This window comes from Lynx rufus, unplaced genomic scaffold (genome assembly GCF_022079265.1).
Source record: "Lynx rufus isolate CCGP_SWC_20201006 ecotype Redwood Valley unplaced genomic scaffold, mLynRuf1.p SCAF_5, whole genome shotgun sequence".
Taxonomy (NCBI): domain Eukaryota; kingdom Metazoa; phylum Chordata; class Mammalia; order Carnivora; family Felidae; genus Lynx; species Lynx rufus.
The window spans coordinates 153,027,957-153,046,969 of NW_025814867.1; the positions used below are offsets into that span (position 1 = coordinate 153,027,957).

Consider the following 19,013-nt stretch of genomic DNA (forward strand, 5'->3'; position numbering starts at 1 on the left):
CGAATTCTGTGTCTCCCTCTTTCTCTGACCCTCCCCTGTTCATGCTCTCTCTCTCTCTGTCTCAAAAATAAATAAACGTTAAAAAAAAATTTAAATGGTTCAAAAGTTGCCTCTGGTAAAAATTATTCTGCCTCCCATGTCAGACCCCTGTGATTCTAGTTCCTTCCCCGAGGTGGCTGGCTTCACGGACTTGTGATCTGGGAAGTCACCCAGGCCCCACACTTAAGAGAGCTCTCTGCTTGGTTCAACACTCTGCTATTGCTGTCTTGAATTTTTTTTAAATGTTTATTTATTTTTGAAAGAGAGAGAGAGAAAGCACATGCACAAGCGGAAGAGGGGCAGAAAGAGAGAGACAGAGAATCCCAAGCAGGCCCCATGAAGTGAGTGCAGAGCCTGATGCTGGCCTGGAACTTGAACCCTGAGATCATGACTTGGACACTTAACCAAGTGAGCCACCCAGGCACCCTCTGCTGTCGCTGTCTTGAAATCCACAACGTTTTTTTTTTTTTCTTTTCTTTTTTTTTTTAATGTTTTTATTTATTTTTGAGACAGAGACAGAGCATGAGCAGGGGAGGGGCAGAGAGAGGGAGACACAGAATCTGAAGCAGGCTCCAGGCTCTGAGCTGTCAGCACAGAGCCTGACACGGGGCTCAAACCCACAGACTGTGAGATCATGATCTGAGCTGAAGTCGGACACTTAACTGACTGAGCCACCCAGGCACCCCGACACAACGGGTTTTGAACAAGGGACCCGGGTTTCATTTTTGCATGGGGTCCCTGCAAATGACATAGAGGGACCTGTTCTGGCAAACCAATGTTGGCAATTTCTAGTTTGACCTTCCAGAGATTTTCTGTGTATATTTATAATATACATGACATATATATTTTATAGATACCTGTAATATCTGTGATACAGGATACATTGTGCAGCTATATATTGATATATTGTATATCCCTTAAAAATAGGAGTGTGCTATAACACTTGGGTTTTTTCAGTCCATAACTGTATCTCAGAGACCCCTGAGCTGCACAAGCTCCTTACTTTAATGGCTGCCAAATGTTCCATTGTATATGACATCATTTATCGACACAGCCCTCTAGTGGGGAATATTCAGGAAACATTCAGCACACAGACAATGCTGCAGGAAATCTTTTTTGTAAAAATTTTGTTATGTTTTTTGAGAGAGAGAGAGTGCGAGTAGGGGAGGGGCAGAGAGAGAGAGGGAGAGAGAGAATCCCAAGCAGGCTCCACGCTGTCAGCGCAGAGCCCGATATGGCACTTGAACCCAGGAACCATGAGATCATGACCTGAGCCAAAATCAAGAGTCGGACACTTAACTGACTGAACCACCCAGGTGCCCCCAGGAAGTCTTTTGATACATACAGATTCTTGTACGCAGTATGAATATATGCGTGTAGGAATCAGTTCCTAGAAAATGTGCTAAGTTAAAACACGTATGCACTTTGTATTTCAGTGGATGTTGGCAAATGGCCCTATACTGCCCTGTGCCAACTTATGTGTCCACCAACCTAGTCTGAGGGTGGCTAATTCCCTGTGACCTTGACCACACTCCATATGCAAACTTCTGAATCTTTGCCAATCTAATAGATGAAAAATATATTCTCACTGCTTTGACTTGGATTTCTGTCTGGATGAGTAAGGCTGAATTCCTTTTCCTATGTTTATGAGGTATTTGTGTTTTTCTGTGACTTGCTCTTTCTCTGTTGGGTCACAGGTGATATTTATTGGTTTGTGAGAGTCTTTATGAAGGAAAGTAGCCCTTTACTCCCATAGATGTTGCAAATTCTTTTCCCACATTTCTTGTCTTTTGAGTTTTTAAGCAGAACTTAAAATTTTTTTATGTAGACAAATTCACTGATCTTTTTTCTTTATGGTTCCTGACCCCGAGTCTTGCTTAGAAAAGCTTTCTGCACTCTGAAATTATCAAAAGAATAATTTCATTTTTTTCTACTAGTACTTTTCCAATGAAAGTAATATTTTAAATCTTCTATTTTTCCTTATTTTGACTGTTATTTTTTTTTAATGTTTATTTTTGAGAGAGAGAGAGAGAGTGAGAGCAGGGGAGGGGCTGAGAGAGAGAGGGAGACACAGAATCCGAAGCAGGCTCCAGGCTCCGAGCTGTCAGCACAGAGCCCGACGTGGGGCTCGAACCCACAAGCCATGAGATCATGACCTGAGCCAAAGTCAGACACTTAACCGACTGAGCCATCCAGGTGCCCTAATCTGTGGACACTCTTAACAAGAGTGCACTGGTAAGGCAGAGGGCTTTGTTTCCAGAAAGTAGCTAAAAATGATTATTTGTATTGTAGGTTCAGATTTTAAAAGGAGACTCAAAGAAAGGTTCTGAAGACTATGTCAGGATTTTGTTTTTTATTTTTTTTTAATGTTTATTTATTTTCGAGAGGTGGGGGGAGGGAGAAGGAGGGGCAGAGAGAGAGGGAGATACAGAATCCGAAGCAGGCTCCAGGCTCTGAGCTGTCAGCACAGGGCCTGACATGGGACTCGAACTCCCGAACCTCGAGATCATGACCTGAGCCAAAGTCAGACACTTAACCGACTGAGCCACCCAGGCATCCCTCTGTCAGGTTTAAAATGGTAGAGGGAACCTCAGGGACAAGCAGTGGTCTCTCGCACCAGGGCAGGGAGAGGAGTGGATGTCGAGGTAGTTCTGAGCACCGCTGTGTCCCTGCCTGTGCGAACTGCCCCGTGCAGAGCAGATGAAGACATTATCCCAAGGGCGTGGCCGACCACCATTAGCTAGAGAAAGGGGACACCCGACGGGAAGCCAGGCACAGTGGAGGCCAGCTTACCCGCCTGGCAGAGGAGTGCTAACTGGTCGTAGCAGACATGTCTGTCGATGCCAGGTTGGAGGCTGTGCATCTTAGCCCAGGTAAGGACTGGGTGCCTGCCTGGGCCTGAACACAACCAAAGGGGACCTGGGCCACTCAGCACAGGCGGGCATCCTCAGGGCTGCGAGGGAAACGGGATGCAAGGCCAGTGAGGCAGGGGTGGGGCAGGGCTCTCTCAACGCATAGATGTTACCGAACAAGCTATTTCACATCGTTGAAAACTTATTATGAGGGGCGCCCGGGTGGCTCCGTCGGTTAAGCACCCGACTCTTGACTCCAGATTGCACGGCTCCTGAGTTTGAGCTCCACGTCTGGCTCTTGCTGACTGTGGAGCCTGCTTGGGATTCTCTCTCCCCTTCCCTCTCTACCCCTCCCCTGCTATCTCACTCTCTCTCTCTCTCTCAAAATAAATAAATAAAACAAAATAACAAAACAAAACAAAAAAGCCACGTGTGTACCAGATTTCAAAAGAGACTTCAACACCTCACTCACCATTTCCTTATTTATGTGTGTGTGTTTTTATTTATTTATTTATTTATTTTGAGAGAGTGCACGCATGGGAGGGGCAGAGAGAGAGGGGGAGAGAGAGAGAATCCCAAAAAGACTTTGCTCTGTCAGCGTAGAGCCCAATTCGGGGCTCATTCTCACACACCGTGAGATCATGACTGAAATCAAGAGCTGGATGCTTAACTGACTGAACCACCCAAGAGCCCCTGTCTTGGTTTTTAGTACTTTAGTTTGTTGGTCTTCATCCTACCCCACAACTTAGACATTTCTAATTATTGTTTTTTTTTTTTAACATTTATTTATTTTTGAGAGAGAAGGAGTGGGAGAGGGGCAGAGAGAGAGAGGGAGACACAGAACCCGAAGCAGGCTCCAGTCTCCGAGCCGTCAGCACAGAGCCTGATGCGGGGCTCGAACTCACGAACTGCGAGATCATGACCTGAGCCGAAGTCGGATGCTTAACCGACTGAGCCCCCCCAGGCACCCCTAATGATTGTTTTTATAGTCAATGTTTGTTTAGTTTAGATTTACCCACATATTTATTAATATCTTTGCTCATGATTCCTTCTTGCATCTTAGATAATATATCTGCCGTCACTTTCTGTTTGCCTAGTATAGCCTGTAAAAGTTTCTTTGAGTGAGTATCTATTGGTGGTAAGTTCTCTAAATTTTGGAGTAAAAAGGACATTTTTCAGGGGTGCCTGGGTGGCTCAGTCAGTTGAGCATCTGACTCTTGATTTCAGCACAGGTCATGATCCCAGGGTTGTGGGATTGAGCCCCGAGTCGGGCTCCATGCCGAGTGTGGAGCCTGCTTAAGATTCTCTTTCTCTCCCCTCTGCCCTGCTCATGCTCTCTCTCTAAAAAAAAAAAAAAAAAAAAAAAAAGACTAATGTTGGTTTTACCTCATGTCTAAAAAAGTTTCACTGGGTCTAAAATTCTGGGCTGATGGTTATTTTTTCTAAACACATGAAACTATTATGTTGCTTTCTTCCAACTTCTGTGTTGCTGTCCAGAAACCACTTGTCAATCTAATTGTCTTTCTTTCACGGGGCAGGGTCTTTTTCCTTCTCCCCCTTGCCCCTGCCTCCTTCACTCTCCCCTCCCACTCTGCCCGCCTTTTATAAAACTCCCCACCTTGAGGAGGCTCGAGGCTTTAGCCACTCTCGCTTTTACTCACCCTGGCATCAAAGTTGGCATAAAGATCTGCCAGCTTTGTTGCAAACTCAGCCTGGGTGTGTGCTTGTTCCTAGGACTCCTGGCCTCACCTGGTCGTGATCTTTCCTTTCGTGTCACCAGCTCAGCAGTGCACCTACACCTCTTGTCTCAGTCTGGCTTCTTCAGGGCATCTACTGCTACTCTAACGTGACTGGAAGTTGAAAACACCGTTTCATACTCATGATTTCCTGTATCTGTTTGTTAGCATCGAGTCAAAAATCACGACAAATCGTTCTTTGGTCCTCTGAAGCTGAAGGAGCTATTTGGACCCAAGTTGAAGCAGAGGACAGTTCACTCAACTATGAGGAAATCGTTCTCGACTGGCAAGCTTCTAGAGTTGGCCAACTAGAGAAGTCATAGATCTTTTCGGAATTTTTGAAAAACAGCATAAATTTATTTTATTATATTTCACCTGCTCTCTACGGGTACTAACGCATTCTATCATGTGATCCTTTACCAACGCCTAGCAAGTGGGTGCCCCAGGAATCAGCCAGAATTTCTGACACCAAAGGATCACTTGCTCACGATGCTCTGTTTCCTTCAACTCAGATTTGAGGCGGCTTACAAACATGTATTCAGCATACAAGAATAAATTTAATCACTGAGGGAATCCAGGCAACAGGTAGGAAAATAATAAAGCTTTGGACAAGGTCGACACACAAGAATACACAACACTTTCTTCCCCATGTCAGTGGCCTGTATTTGGTTTTAAGGTTCTTAATACACGTAAGAGTAGGGTAGACAGTAACACCACTGAGTTGGTGTGAGTGCCGTCCGTTCAAGCTGGGCCAGACACACTGCCCTCAGTGTGTGAAGAGACTGTATCACTGCCCTGATGACACACATTGGCAGTCTGGAGAAGTAGTCTGGGGAATACCTCGTATGTTTTAATTGTATGAAATGAGGGGCGCCCGGGTGGCTCAGTCGGTTAAGCGTCCGACTTCGGCTCAGGTCACGATCTCACGGTTCGTGGGTTCGAGCCCCACGTCAGTCTCTGTGCTGACAGCTCAGAGCCTGGAGCCTGCCCCTGATTCTGGGTCTTTTTCTCTCTCTGCCCCTCCCCAACTTGTACGCTCTCTGTCTCTCTCTGTCTCTTTCAAGGATATGAAATGAAATTCTTCTGAGCTGTGGACCGTCGCACTACTGGTTTAGGGCTGGACCCGCCTGCTGGGTGGGCTGTGGTGGGGCAGCGGGGTGGCAGAGGGACTTCACTGAGCCCCAGACTTCAGTCAGTTACCAGGTCTCACCTCCTCCTGTAGTTTTTCCCCTTTGCCGAAACAAGTGTGCTGTAAGACCTCCGTAATCTTAAGGCTGCTGGGACCAGAAGGTCTGAGATGGGGCTGGTCCCCTAGAAGCTCCTATAGTAACACTGGAGAAATCCTGTGTCGTCTTAGTCCCCGCTGATCAGGGTCCAAATCCACGGGGCCAGATTACAAGGAAAGGAGCTAAAGATGTGAAACTTTTAGAGAATCCTTCACTCTATGTATCTGAGTCTTGTCAGCGATTCCTGAACACAAACTGGTGTGTGTTGGGGTGTGTGTGAGTTCTCACTGTTCTGTATTCCACACAGTGAAGTGATAAAAACAAATGTAAAGTTCATGGTTAGAGATTCTTAACTTTGGGGGTTAGTCATCTTTGACAAAACAAACTGGGATAACCTTTTGTGTTAGCTTCTAGCTTAATGACTAATAAAAAAGATCAACTTAGGTAAATATTCTGGCTCTCCAGTGTGCAGTGGGTTTAAACATTTTTTTTCTTTTTTTTTTTTTTTTTTTTTTTTGCTTCAAGGATTTTGACTCTTTCTTCTCTGCCAAAGAAGAGAATATTATTTATTCATTTCTTGGTTTGGCTCCCCCTCCAGGCTCAAAGGTAAGCTTACACACCCCATTGAGGCTCAGTACGAGCCATAATAAATGAAGATAGAAATCAGCATCCAAGCTGTTTAATAAATGATGATCTTTTTTAAAAAAAATTTTAATGTCTAATTTTTGAGAGAGAGAGAGACAGAGACAAAGCGTGAGTGGGGGAGGGGCAGAGAGAGGGGGAGACCCAGAATCTGAAGCAGGCTCCAGGCTCTGAGCTGTCAGCGCAGAGCCTGATATGGGGCTCGAACTCATTAATGGTGAGATCATGCCCTGAGCTGAAGTCGGACGCTTAACCAGCTGAACCACCCAGATGCCCCATAAATGATGATCTTTAAGTTAACATGATTTTTAATATATTCCTTATTCTGATGAAGTCTTATGCATAGAGATAATGCACAGTTTTTACTAAAGTATGTTCCAAAACTATGCTTTTCATATTTTTGCTATATTTTTTCTCTGTTTTATACCTTGTTGTAGTAAGTTTTACAATACTGAAATTAAGAAATACTGCATTCAGTAATTTTAAATACACTAAATAAAGATGTAAAAATTTGAGTTCCCAGATAGTGTTTATGAAATTATTTTTTAATGAACTGACTTCTTATGTGACTTATTTTAGTTAATTTTACAATACTATATCACCCTATTTTAATTCTATTTAAAATGAGTTGAACTTTGCTTTTTTATCTGATAAAGAGGGGGGAAAGTAAAATCTAGACACAGTCTCAGCGGCTTTTTTTTTTTCTTCTGGTGTTGTCTCATCTTTGATTACGTAAAATTATTTCAGTTTCATACAGAATTATGCTAATGAAGCTAATATTAGGAATTTGCCTACTGGAGATCACCTAGCTTCAGTCTCTGCACCAAATCACTGCATCCTTACTTCTCCCGAGATCTCACACGTGACTCTCCACAGATACAAGACAAGTACACATTTGTTTGGTTCATGTATTTCTAAATTTGTTTGTACTCAGCTTCATTTCAAAAATGATTTGTGATGAGTGAGTCCAAATTAATTCTCATTGTAGGAGAAACACCTCAAAATGCTACCTTATAGAGATGGGTTGGTCTCAGAGGCATGTGGCCGTGCTGTCTTTCGTATGTCAGCATTCTTCAGGTAACGCCATTTGGGACCTCTTAGTGCTCAGGTTAACATGTGTGAGTCTAGCACCAATTCCTTGTCCAAAGGTAACATGTAGGTTTCACAGTTGGTTAATGGGTTTATAGGAGGAAGAAAATCTTCCCTTTTAGTGAAATACCTTTCTGGCCTGAGTCAACTTGAATGCAACACATTTCAAATGTCATATTGACAGTTAAAAAAAGGGTATTACATGCAATCTAATCTTTTTTAATTGGTGTAGGAGTTTGGTATGAGGGTTTTATTTGGTATAGGAGTTTGTTAACTGGGTCCTATTAGTTTAGTTATTATGTTTAAGACACGGTGCATTGGTGTTAAGGTATATTTCTTGGTGAGGACACTCAGGTGACTTGTGTCTTGAAGATAGGAAGGAAGGGTAGAGGGAAGACTGTTTCAGGCAAAGGGAACAGCAAGTGCAAAGGCCCTGAGGCAGGAAAGAGCCTGGAAATTGTAAGAGCTGCCACGAGGCCGGCATTGCCACAGTGAGGGGTGGGGGTACCATAGGAGGTGGGATCTGCGGGTAGGCAGCCCATGGGCCACAGCAATGTTCCAGATTCTATCTCAGGTGCAGTGGAGATGATGTAAGAGGTTTAAGTGGAGAAGTAGTCTCTCTTTTGTTTGTTTTTGTTTTATTTTATTAATTATTATTATTTTTAAATATAATTTATTGTCAAATTGGCTAACATGCAGTGTGTAAAGTGTGCTCTTGGTTTTTGGGGTAGATTCCTGTGGTTCATTGCTTACATACAACACCCAGTGCTCATCCCAATAAGTGCCCTCCTCAATGCACATCACCCACTTTCCCCTCTCCCCCACGCTCCCATCAACCCTCAGATTGTTCTCTGTATTTAAGAGTCTCTTATGGTTTGTCTAGTGGAGAAGTATTCTTATCTCCTTCTTGAAAACTCATTTTGGCTACTATGGGATAAATGGACTAGAAGGGTACAAACTGTCTTGGCAATGGATGAGATATCATGGCGACTTGGACCAGGGTGGTGGGATAGAACGATACAGAGTGGAGATTTTAGGGCCTGTTTTGGAGGAAGACTTGGTAAGACTTGCTGATGGAATGAATGTGGGGGTGGGGATGGAACGAATGAGTGCTTCTAGCCGTTGGGTATAGACATTCACTTTGGTTGGAAGTGCCATCTTTACAGGGGGGTGTTAAGTTTGAACAAGACATCTAAGCGAAGAAGTGAGGTAGACAGTAGCGAGTTGATCTGTGTCTCATTGAGGTCTGGTGGAGGAGGCACATGGGGAATCCACTAGCATGTGGATGGGGCTAAAGTAGAGAGGGGGTCAGTAGCAAGGAGGCCGGGCTTGGAGGTGCTCCAAGCTTAAAGCATAGAGGATAAGCAGAGGCTGGTTGAGGAGGCAAAGGTGGACAGTCTTGAGGCACGAGGAGACCCAGAGCGTGTGGTGTTAAGGCAGCCAAGGGGGAACATTTTTCACACAAGAGGGTCTGATGCTTCTGAGAGATTGAGTCAGTGAGGACAAAAAAGTGACCATCGGCCTAGATAACACAGAGGTCCTTGGTAGCCATGTCAGAAGTAGTCTCTGAGGAGGGGTGAAGATAGAAGCAAGATTGGGGGGGTTGAAGGAGAGCTGGTGTAAGAAGGAGGAATTACATATGGTCAGTTATCTCTGGGGAGTTTCCCAGGGACGGGAGAATGTGGCAGCAGCATTGTTTTTAAAGCGTCTGCACATTACTGCTGTGGGAACCTTGGGTCCAGGCGCTTTGAGCTGCTGGCGCCAGGTGTCCTTGCCTTCTCTCTCCTGCCACCTGCTGGACAGACTCCTGCTACTTCTCATCCTCCCCTTTCCAGGCCCCAGACCAGTGGGCGGTGGGAGGGGAGTCTAGATTTTACAGCTGAAGACCCAATGGGGGGTTTTGTAAACAACAAAGACTTTTCTATTCTGGGTCAATGGTAGTCTGGCCAAGCCTAGGAAGGAGGATTTTCCTTTAACCTTTTATAGGTCAAATTCTTAGACAGAGCCCCCCTCTTCCCCAGGAGTCGCAGTGAATGGGGGGCAGAGGGGCAGCAGAGCAGAACACCCTCTCTGTTCACAGACCATCCTGGGCGTCATGTTCTTTCCATTTCTTTTCTTGTAATGTGCTGTTTTTCGTAATGATCATTTCTTACTTTTTAAAAGTTTGTTTGTTTATTTTAACGTTTATTCATTTTTGAGAGAGACAGCGTGAAATGGGGGAGGGGCAGAGAGAGAGGGAGACCCAGAATCCGAAGCAGGCTCCAGGCTCCGAGCCGTCAGCACAGAGCCCGACGCGGGGCTCGAACTTACGGGCTACGAGATCATGACCTGAGCCAAAGTCGGACGCTCAGCTGACTGAGCCATCCAGGTGCCCCACTAACTCTTCAATTTTCTAATCTCTTCACTTTCATTTTCTGTGTTTTTGTCTTTCTCTCCCTTCTGGGACATTTCTTCCACTTTTTATACCACCTCCTATTTTCTCCCCTATCGATCTTGTTTTATTTCTCACAAACTTTTTTTTTCTCTTTGGTTTTCTCTGGCTACTCCCTTACCAAATAGCTTCCTGTTCTTGTTGTACAGGTTCATTATTTTTCTTACCTCTGAGTTTATTAAATATGGTTTTTCTTTTTACACACTTTCTTCAACTCTCTGCATTCTCTCTTTCTCTAAGTGCCCCCTTTCTCTGTTTCCTTTTTATTTTTATGTAAGATGTTTTTCTCAGATGTGTGGGGACCCTTGACTGTATTTAAGATCAAGGTGCTAAAAGGCTGAATGGATGCTCTATATCCATGATCATGACTGTCTGGGTGGTAGACTTTCCCATGGGATGATTTAGAGAGGACTTACTGGCTTTCTGTTAGGGATCCTGTACCGTGGGCTTTTTCGGTTGGTTCAGGTGAACTTCTCCAGGGAGGAATCTTCCATTTCCTGAAGTGGTGGTGGGGGTGGTGGAGGTGATGGTGGTGGAGGTGATGGTGTTAGTGGGTGTGGAGGGGGTAGTGGTGGGAGTGATGGCGGTGGTGATGGTGGTGGTGGTCGTGGAGGTGATAATGGAGATGATGACTGTGGTGGTAAGCGGAGAGTAATTCTGGTTGCCAGTGTTCTGGATGCAGGTTGGGAAGGGGGATAGGAATGTCTTCTTTTTTATGACGTGGACTTCTCAGGTAGATCCTGGGTCCCCACCTCAGCTGGCCTCATGATCAAGGGGTCAGAGTCTTTCTGGTCCAACTTGTGCAGAGACTAATCCTCTTTGAGTAGGCAGTTGCCTGCCATCCAAGAATGTGGAGGGAATCTAAATCTGCTTCTCATTCCCCCTCATCCCTTTTTGTAAGAAATGATGTCTTAGATTTTTTGAGGTTAAGCCAATTATTACTCAACCATTTCCTTTTCTGCCTTCAAAATTTGTGCACTTTTTTTTTTTAATGCAGTAGCCTCTCACTTGTTCTTTTTGTCCTTGTAAGTTTACCCTTTATTTATTTATTTATTTAATTTATTTTTAAAAAAAATTTTTTTAATGTTTATTTATTTTTGAGACAGAGAGAGACACAGCATGAACGGGGGAGGGGCAGAGAGAGAGGGAGACACAGAATCGGAAGCAGGCTCCAGGCTCTGAGCCATCAGCCCAGAGCCCGACGCGGGGCTCGAACTCGAGGACTGCGAGATCGTGACCTGAGCTGAAGTCGGATGCTTAACCGACTGAGCCACCCAGGCGCCCCAATAAGTTTACCCTTTAAAAGAAAATGTCTTTGGGGCGCCTGGGTGATTCAGTCGGTTGAGCGTCCGACTTCAGCTCAGGTCATAATCTCACGGTCTGTGAGTTTGAGCCCTGCGTCGGGCTCTGGGCTGACAGCTCGGAGCCTGGAGCCTGCTTGGGATTCTGTGTCTCCCTGTCTCTCTGACCCTCCCCCGTTCATGCTCTGTCTCTCTCTGTCTCAAAAATAAATAAACATTAAAAAAAATTTTTTTTAATACAACAAAATGTCTTTTTTAAAAAACATGTTTATTTTATTTATTTTGAGAGAGAGAGAGAGAGAGAGACAGTGTGAGTGCAAGCTGGGGAGGGGCAGAGGGAGAGAGAGAGAGAATCCTGAACAGATTCCACACTCATCGCAGAGCTTGATGAGGGGCTCAATCTCATGACTATGAGATCATGAATCTGAGCCAAAATACAGAGTTGGTTGTTAACATGCTGAGCCATCCAGGTGCCCTGAAAATGTCTTTGCTATCATGTCAGTGGGGTTCCGGGAAGGAGCCAAGGCAAGTAGCTGCATTTAATTTCCCACAAATAACTAGTAACTGCCTCTCATTTTCAATGACCCCAGTCTTCTCATAAAGTATCATCCTCTATTCTTCTATTAAGTTCTTTCCATATGTCAGTTAATTCTATCTAATTTATTTCAGTTATATAATGAAATTAAATGTCTAATTTTTGATTGTCTTTTTAAAAACACTATACGGAGATGTAATTCATACACTACACAGTTCACCCAGTGAAAGTATGCAATTGACGGCTTTTTAGTATATTCACAGAGTTGTACAACCATCACATCACCACGATCTACTTCCAGAACATTTTCATCAGTCACTCCCCAAAAACCCCAACCTCCACTAGCTGTTACCCACCCCCCCCCAAAAAAAACTACCCATTCTCTCAGCACTAAAGAACCACAAATATACTTTTTTCTATGTAGATTTTCCTCTTCTGGGCCTTTTGTATAAATGGAATCACACAACATTTTGTTCTTTGTGCCTGTCTTCTTTAACTTAGCATAATGCTATCAAGGTACATCCTGTTTTTGGTATATATCAGGACTTCTTTTTTATGCAGATAACATTTTATTTTGTGGATAGACCAGTTCTCTTCATCCATTTACCAGTTGATGGACACTTGAATTGTTTTCATTTTGGGGCTATTATGAGTAATGGTCTTACGACCATTTGTGTATCTTTTGTTTAATTTTATTTTAAATAGTGCTATTTTTTAGTAGAGAATCACTTGTATAGGTTTAAAAACCCAGGTACCTGAGTTCTGCTTCAGACCCACTGATCCTGAATTGCTGGGGAGAGGCCGAAGGATCTCCATTTTTAAAATGTTCTTTGATTTAGGGGTGCCTGGGTGGCTCAGTCGGTTAAACATCTGATTTCGGCTCAGGTCATGATCTCACGATTCATGAGTTTGAGCCCTGTGTCAAGCTCTGTGCTGACAGCTTGGAGTCTGGACCCTCCTTTGGATTCTGTGTCTCCCTCTTTCTCTGTCCCTCCCCTGCTTGCCCTCTGTCTGTCTGTATCTCTTTCTCTCAAAAATAAACATTTAAAAAAAGTTCTTTGGTTGATTCTGATGCACACTTCTGTTTAGCAGCCACTAACTTAGGGACTCATTTAAATATTCATGTACGTGCCTCTCCAAAATGAATGCGATAACATATTTGCTTTGGTTAAAAAACTCGTAGAGAAACCATGAGGTCACTTTGCTTCCTTCCTTCCCTGGAGACCACAAACATCATGAATTTTTAAAAAATTATATATAAAACTATATGTAAAAACTGTATATTTATCTGCATAAGCAGTACATATGTTTTGTATTTTTAATGCCTAATCAGTATCACCTTTTTTAGAATGTTCTATAGCTGGCTCTTTAAAAAAACAACATTATGCTTTGAGATGTATCTACACTAACGTATGTAAATCTGTTTCAGCCTCTGCTGTGTTTTATCTTGTCCCATTTAAAAAATATCTAATCTTAATTTTTAAATCCTGTCTTGATTTGTGCTTACTGTCATGTTACATGAAATTCTTTTTTTTTTTTTATTTTTTTTTTAACGTTTATTTATTTTTGAGACAGAGAGAGATAGAGCATGAATGGGGGAGGGTCAGAGAGAGAGGGAGACACAGAATCTGAAACAGGCTCCAGGCTCTGAGCAGTCAGCACAGAGCCCGACGCGACGCTCGAACCCACGAACTGCGAGATCGTGACCTGAGCTGAAGTCGGACACTTAGCCGACTGAGCCACCCAGACGCCCCTGAAATTCTCTTTAAGGAGAATAAAGGGATGGCCATGGCATTATAAAACCCAGCGTAGCGAGAGCTAAGAGACCATCCAGTCCAGATTCTTCTCTTCCAGAGGAGGGACTTGAAGCCCACAGGGTTTACAGATACTCCATTCACTAGCGGCATAGACTGTGCTAGAATGGTGGTGTCAGCATTGCTTGGCTTTATAGGTGTTTATGCATGCACACATGGAGAAAGTCCTTCAGGTGTCCTTTGGGAAGACAGACACTTCATGATTTATGGAAATGATATTATTTGTCACAGTGTCATTTTGTAGTAAACAACACTGTGGAGAAGTAGCAGCAAGGAAATTAATCTAGCTCTAAAAATAGACACCTTGACAATTACATAGAAAATGTATGCTTATAAAATATTAAGTATTATACACCACATTTTTGCTTTTAGAATATTGTTCTTGTCTAAGGCAGGAGCAGCAGGTCATTTTCCCCAAGAGGGCCTTGCAAGTGAGCACTGGCTCCATTAAGGCAACTTTAGTTCTTTAAAGCCATCTGGTCATATCTGATTAAATGAACATCATTCTTAATACCACACTCCAGGCAAGGCTTTGATTGCATAACCAGTTTCCAGTTAATGCCCTGGCAATAAGGAATACACATCCTTCTCCTTTTTTTTTAATGTTTATTTTATTTTTGAGACAGACAGAGCATGAGCGGGGGAGGGGCAGAGAGAGAGAGAGACCCAGAATCCCAAGCAGGCTCCAGGCTCCGAGCTGTCAGCACAGAGCCCGACGCGGGGCTCGAACTTGTCAACTGGGAGATCATGACCTGAGCCGAAGTCGGATGCTCAACTGACTGAGCTCCCCAGGCGCCCCAAGGAATACACATTCTTACTGAACCCAGGCAAATAACTATATTGCCCTGAAACATGGAAAGACTTAACAAGAATCTTCGAATTCTGAAGGAGTCAGGCAGAGAGAGTATCACTTACAAATGTCTCATTTCAACTTACAAAAATAGAGCCTCCTACATTGTTGAGATTTATAAAAAGCTTAAGAGGAAAGACAGAGGGTTTCCTCATATGTCCAGAAAATAGGACATTAAAATAACGTCAACAGTATTCCAAACAAAACCTGTCCTCATCCATCACTGATTCATTCAGGTCTATGTAATTCTTGTTCCACTGGACCTGCGGTTCGTAGTTTCATGAACCCATCTGCTTCTCAAGTGAAATTCTGGAAATCCTGACTCAGTCCACTGGTATGGTACCAGTGATCTTTGAGCGTTGCCATCAGAAGCCTATCCGCAAAAGCACCTGCCATATAATCCTTTTCCATGGGGCTCTGGGTCATTCTGTGTGGCAGGTGAGGCATTCTGGCTCCCCGCGGACTGGAAAAGCTTTCAGGGAAGCATCCAAATAAAACAAGCTAAGAAAAATCTCTGCGGATGATGACAAAAGACTTAAAATAACTATGGTTAATTTTATAACTGATAATTTTCAAAGGTGAAAGATTTTATGGGAATTATAACAAGAATAATGGCCCGGTATGAACATTTGGTTGTTTCTGTGGCGTGCAAAACAAAATAATAATCAATCCAAAAAGTTTTAGACAAAGTATCTATAAACACAATCACTAAACCTATTTTCTTTTTTTTTTTTAATTTTTTTTTTTCAACGTTTATTTATTTTTGGGACAGAGAGAGACAGAGCATGAACGGGGGAGGGGCAGAGAGAGAGGGAGTCACAGAGTCGGAAACAGGCTCCAGGCTCTGAGCCATCAGCCCAGAGCCCGACGCGGGGCTCGAACTCACGGACCGCAAGATCGTGACCTGGCTGAAGTCGGATGCTTAACCGACTGTGCCACCCAGGCGCTCCAAACCTATTTTCAAAGAAGATAGCAAACATTATATTTTATTTGTAAAAATGGATGAATAGCGGAAAACTTTAAAAAAATTTTTATTTAATTAATTTTTCATTTATTTATTTATTTAATATGCATCCAAGTTAGTTAGCATATGGTGCAACAATGATTTCGGAGTAGATTCCTTAATGCCCCTTACCCATTTAGCCCATCCCCCCTCCCACAACCCCTCCAGCAACCCTGTTTGTTTTCCATATTTAAGAGTCTCTTATGATTTGTCCTCCTCCCTGTTTTTATATTATTTTTGCTTCCCTTCCCTTATATGCATCTGTTTTGTATCTTAAGTTCCTCATATGAGTGAAGTCATATGATATTTGTCTTTCTCTAATTTTGCTCAGCTTAATAATACCCTCCAGTTCCATTCACATAGTCGCAAATGGCAAGGTTTCATTCTTTTTGATTGCCGAGTAATACACCATTGTATATATATACCACATCTTCTTTATCCATTCATCCATCGATGGACATTTGGGCTCTTTCCATACTTTGGCTATTGTCGATAGTGCTGCTCTAAACATGGGGGTGCATGTGTCCCTTCGAAACACACACCTGTATCGCTTGGATAAATGCCTAGTAGTACAATTGCTGGGTCATAGGGTAGTTCTGTTTTTAGTTTTTTGAGAAACCTCCATACTGTTTTCCAGAGTGGCTGCACCAGCTTGCATTCCCACCAGCAGTGCAAAAGAGATCCTCTTTCTCCACATCCTCGCCAACCAACATCTGTTGTTGCCTGAGTTGTTAATGTCAGCCATTCTGACAGGTGTGAGGTGGTATCTCATTGTGGTTTTGATTGGTATTTCCCTGATGATAAGTGATGTTGAGCATTTTTTAATGTGTCAGTTGGCCATCTGGACGTCTTCTTTGGAGAAGTGTCTATTTATGTCTTTTTCCCATTTCTTCACTGGATTATTTGTTTTTTGGGTGTTGAATTTGATAAGTTCTTTATAGATTTTGGATAATAACCCTTTATCTGATATGTCATTTGTGAATATCTTCTCCCATTCCATCGGTTGCCTTTTAGTTTTGCTGATTGTTTCCTTCTCTGTGCAAAAGCTTTTCATTTGGTGAGGTCCCAGTAGTTCATTTTTGCTTTTGCTTCTCTTGCCTCCAGAGACGTGTTGAGTAAGAAGTTGCTGCAGCCAAGATCAAAGAGGTTTTTGCCTGCTTTTTCCTCTAGGATTTTGATGGCTTCCTGTCTTACGTTTAGGTCTTTCATCCATTTTGAGTTAATTTTTGTGTATGGTGTAAGAAAGTGGTCCAGGTTCATTTTTCTGCATGTTTTGGTCCAGTTTTCCCAGCACCATTTGCTGAAGAGACTATCTTTATTCCATTGAATATTCTTTCCTGCTCTGTCAAAGATTAGTTGGCCATACATTTGTGGGTCCATTTCTGGGTTCTTTATTCTGCTCCATTGATCTGAGTGTCTGTTTCTGTGCCAGTTTTTTTTTGTTTGTTTGTTTTTGTTTTTTTTTAGAGAGAGGTTGCAAGTGAGCAAGGGGCAGAGAGAGAGAGAGAGAGAGAGAGAGAGAGAGAGACAGAATCCCAGGAGGGACAAAGACAGATATAGAGAGAGGGAGTGAGAAGCAGGGCTCCCCTGAAGGGGAGCTCATGCTTTTTACCCAAAGTGGGGCTTGAGCTCACCCCACGTGGGGCTCATGCTCACCTGATGTGAGACTCGAACTCATGAACTGTGAGATCATGACCTGAGCCAAAGTCAGATGCTTAACGACTAAGCCACCCTGGCGCCCTGAGGAAAACTCTTGATATAACACAATTACCCAGAAACATACTAGACCACGAATATACCCAGCATATGTGCCATGAAATATACCACGAATGCCAAGCACATTCTTACCATATATGGTAGGAATATATCAATAATATTCAGTAAGGACATTCAGTAGGTCTGGAGTGGATCCTAAACACCTATATATTAATAAAACTATATGAGTAGGTGATGGGAATACCCAATTGAAAACTACTGTTCCAGAATATGCTAGATTGAAATGAAAGAAGTAAAGATTTGATCAAGTTAGGATTTAAAGCAAATTACTGAAGTTATGATTGATAACCTATACCACGGTTGTCAAATGTCAGGAAAAGAAGCACTAGGAATCAGTGTCTTTGATACATTATTTCAGGCACGGGAATATTACTAAGCTATCAACAGCAAACATCCACTTATATATATAATTAGATTGCCTCTAGCTGGTGGAGAGGAAGACAGCCATGCCTACCTTAGAGCACTGTTCATACACCGCGGGCGGGGGGGGGGGGGGGGACGACTGGGCGTCAGAATCCTGTATCCCAGGGAGCCTCTAACATTCCCAACAGCAACACCCACATTGCTCACAAGAGCCTTCCAGACCCTCTGGCCAAGTCAGGCCACGTCCTCTTTGGGAAGGTGGCTTTGCTCTTGGGACACGCCCCCGTCTGATGAACGATACACAGATGACGCACCTGCATCGTGTCATTTTGGGCCCCAAATGATGTGTGATGAAAGTTTTGATACCCGTTTTCTGGCATGATCGGTGAGCTCCCATCGAAAGCAGTTTTGAGTCCCGGCAACAATATCTCAGCCAGCGAGGCATTTCCCGGTGACCTGCGGGAGGAAGAGCAGGCGACCAGGTGACTGGGGCGCCTTCCACCAAAGGAGACGCGGAGAAACCTCGGGGGCGGGGAGCCGTGAGAGGCACGAGTCTGCGGCACAAGCACGTGTTCTGGGACTTCCTGACCTGACACTGCAAGGTGAAGGACAGCGTGGACGCAGGGGAGGCCCGATGGTGGTCCAGGGGCTCCGCAGGGGGAAATACACGGAAGCAGGAAATAGAACCATGAAGGAGACACCATGCGTGGGAGCCAGGAGTCTGGAATTCGGACGCAGGAGGCCCGACCTGCGAACACACGGGGGTTCCAGGAAGAACAGAAGTCCCGATGGAAGAGAAGGAATTGTGAAGGGCACGCGGGAGGGCCCGCCAGGTGAAGATGCTGGCGCCCCTGGTCCCCTGAGCGCGGGAGCCTGGAGCGGAGCCGTCTGCGGACCGGGAAGCGGGGAGGCGCGCCCGAAGGTGGCGGTGGCAAGCAAAGGGCTGATGTGAAGGCGGAAACGAAGGCCCAGAGCCCTGCCCAGGTGGGAGGGACCCCCAGGAGGTGTATTTCAGCCTGGGGTTGGGGAGGCTGGGGAGTGATGGGGAGCAGGCCGGAAGCGGGGACCCTGTGCCCAGCAGCACCCCGCCTTTAGTTAGCCCTGCAGTGATCAGTGGTCAGCAGAGGTCCCTGTCTCCGGGCGGGGCGGGGCGCGAGCTGGGGGCGGGGCCTGGAGCGGCTCCTCCCCAGGGGGGCGGGGTTAGGGCTGCCCTTCAGGAGCACCGGAGAGCTGTCAATGCTGTTTGAATCCAGGCTACCTCCAAGATCAGTTAAGCCAAGCTACTAGTTTGTGAGCCACTTCTGTAAGGGAAGACACTGTAATGATAGTAACATCAGGAAATTTAAACTATCTCAG

General features: G+C 44.3%; 1 protein-coding gene across 2 annotated transcripts in view; it reads left to right on the forward strand.

Annotated features, from left to right (window-relative positions):
* Nucleotides 1-19,013, forward strand: part of SH3BGR (SH3 domain binding glutamate rich protein) — a 60,098-nt gene that overhangs the window by 12,738 nt on the left and 28,347 nt on the right. The window contains exon 3 of one of the 2 annotated variants that reach the window (XM_047099850.1): nucleotides 6,379-6,459. The exons of the other annotated variant lie outside the window; for it this stretch is intronic. Within the exon in view, the coding sequence (XP_046955806.1) occupies nucleotides 6,379-6,459 (81 nt within the window). The remainder of the gene's footprint in view (nucleotides 1-6,378; nucleotides 6,460-19,013) is intronic. 2 annotated transcript variants of the gene reach the window in all.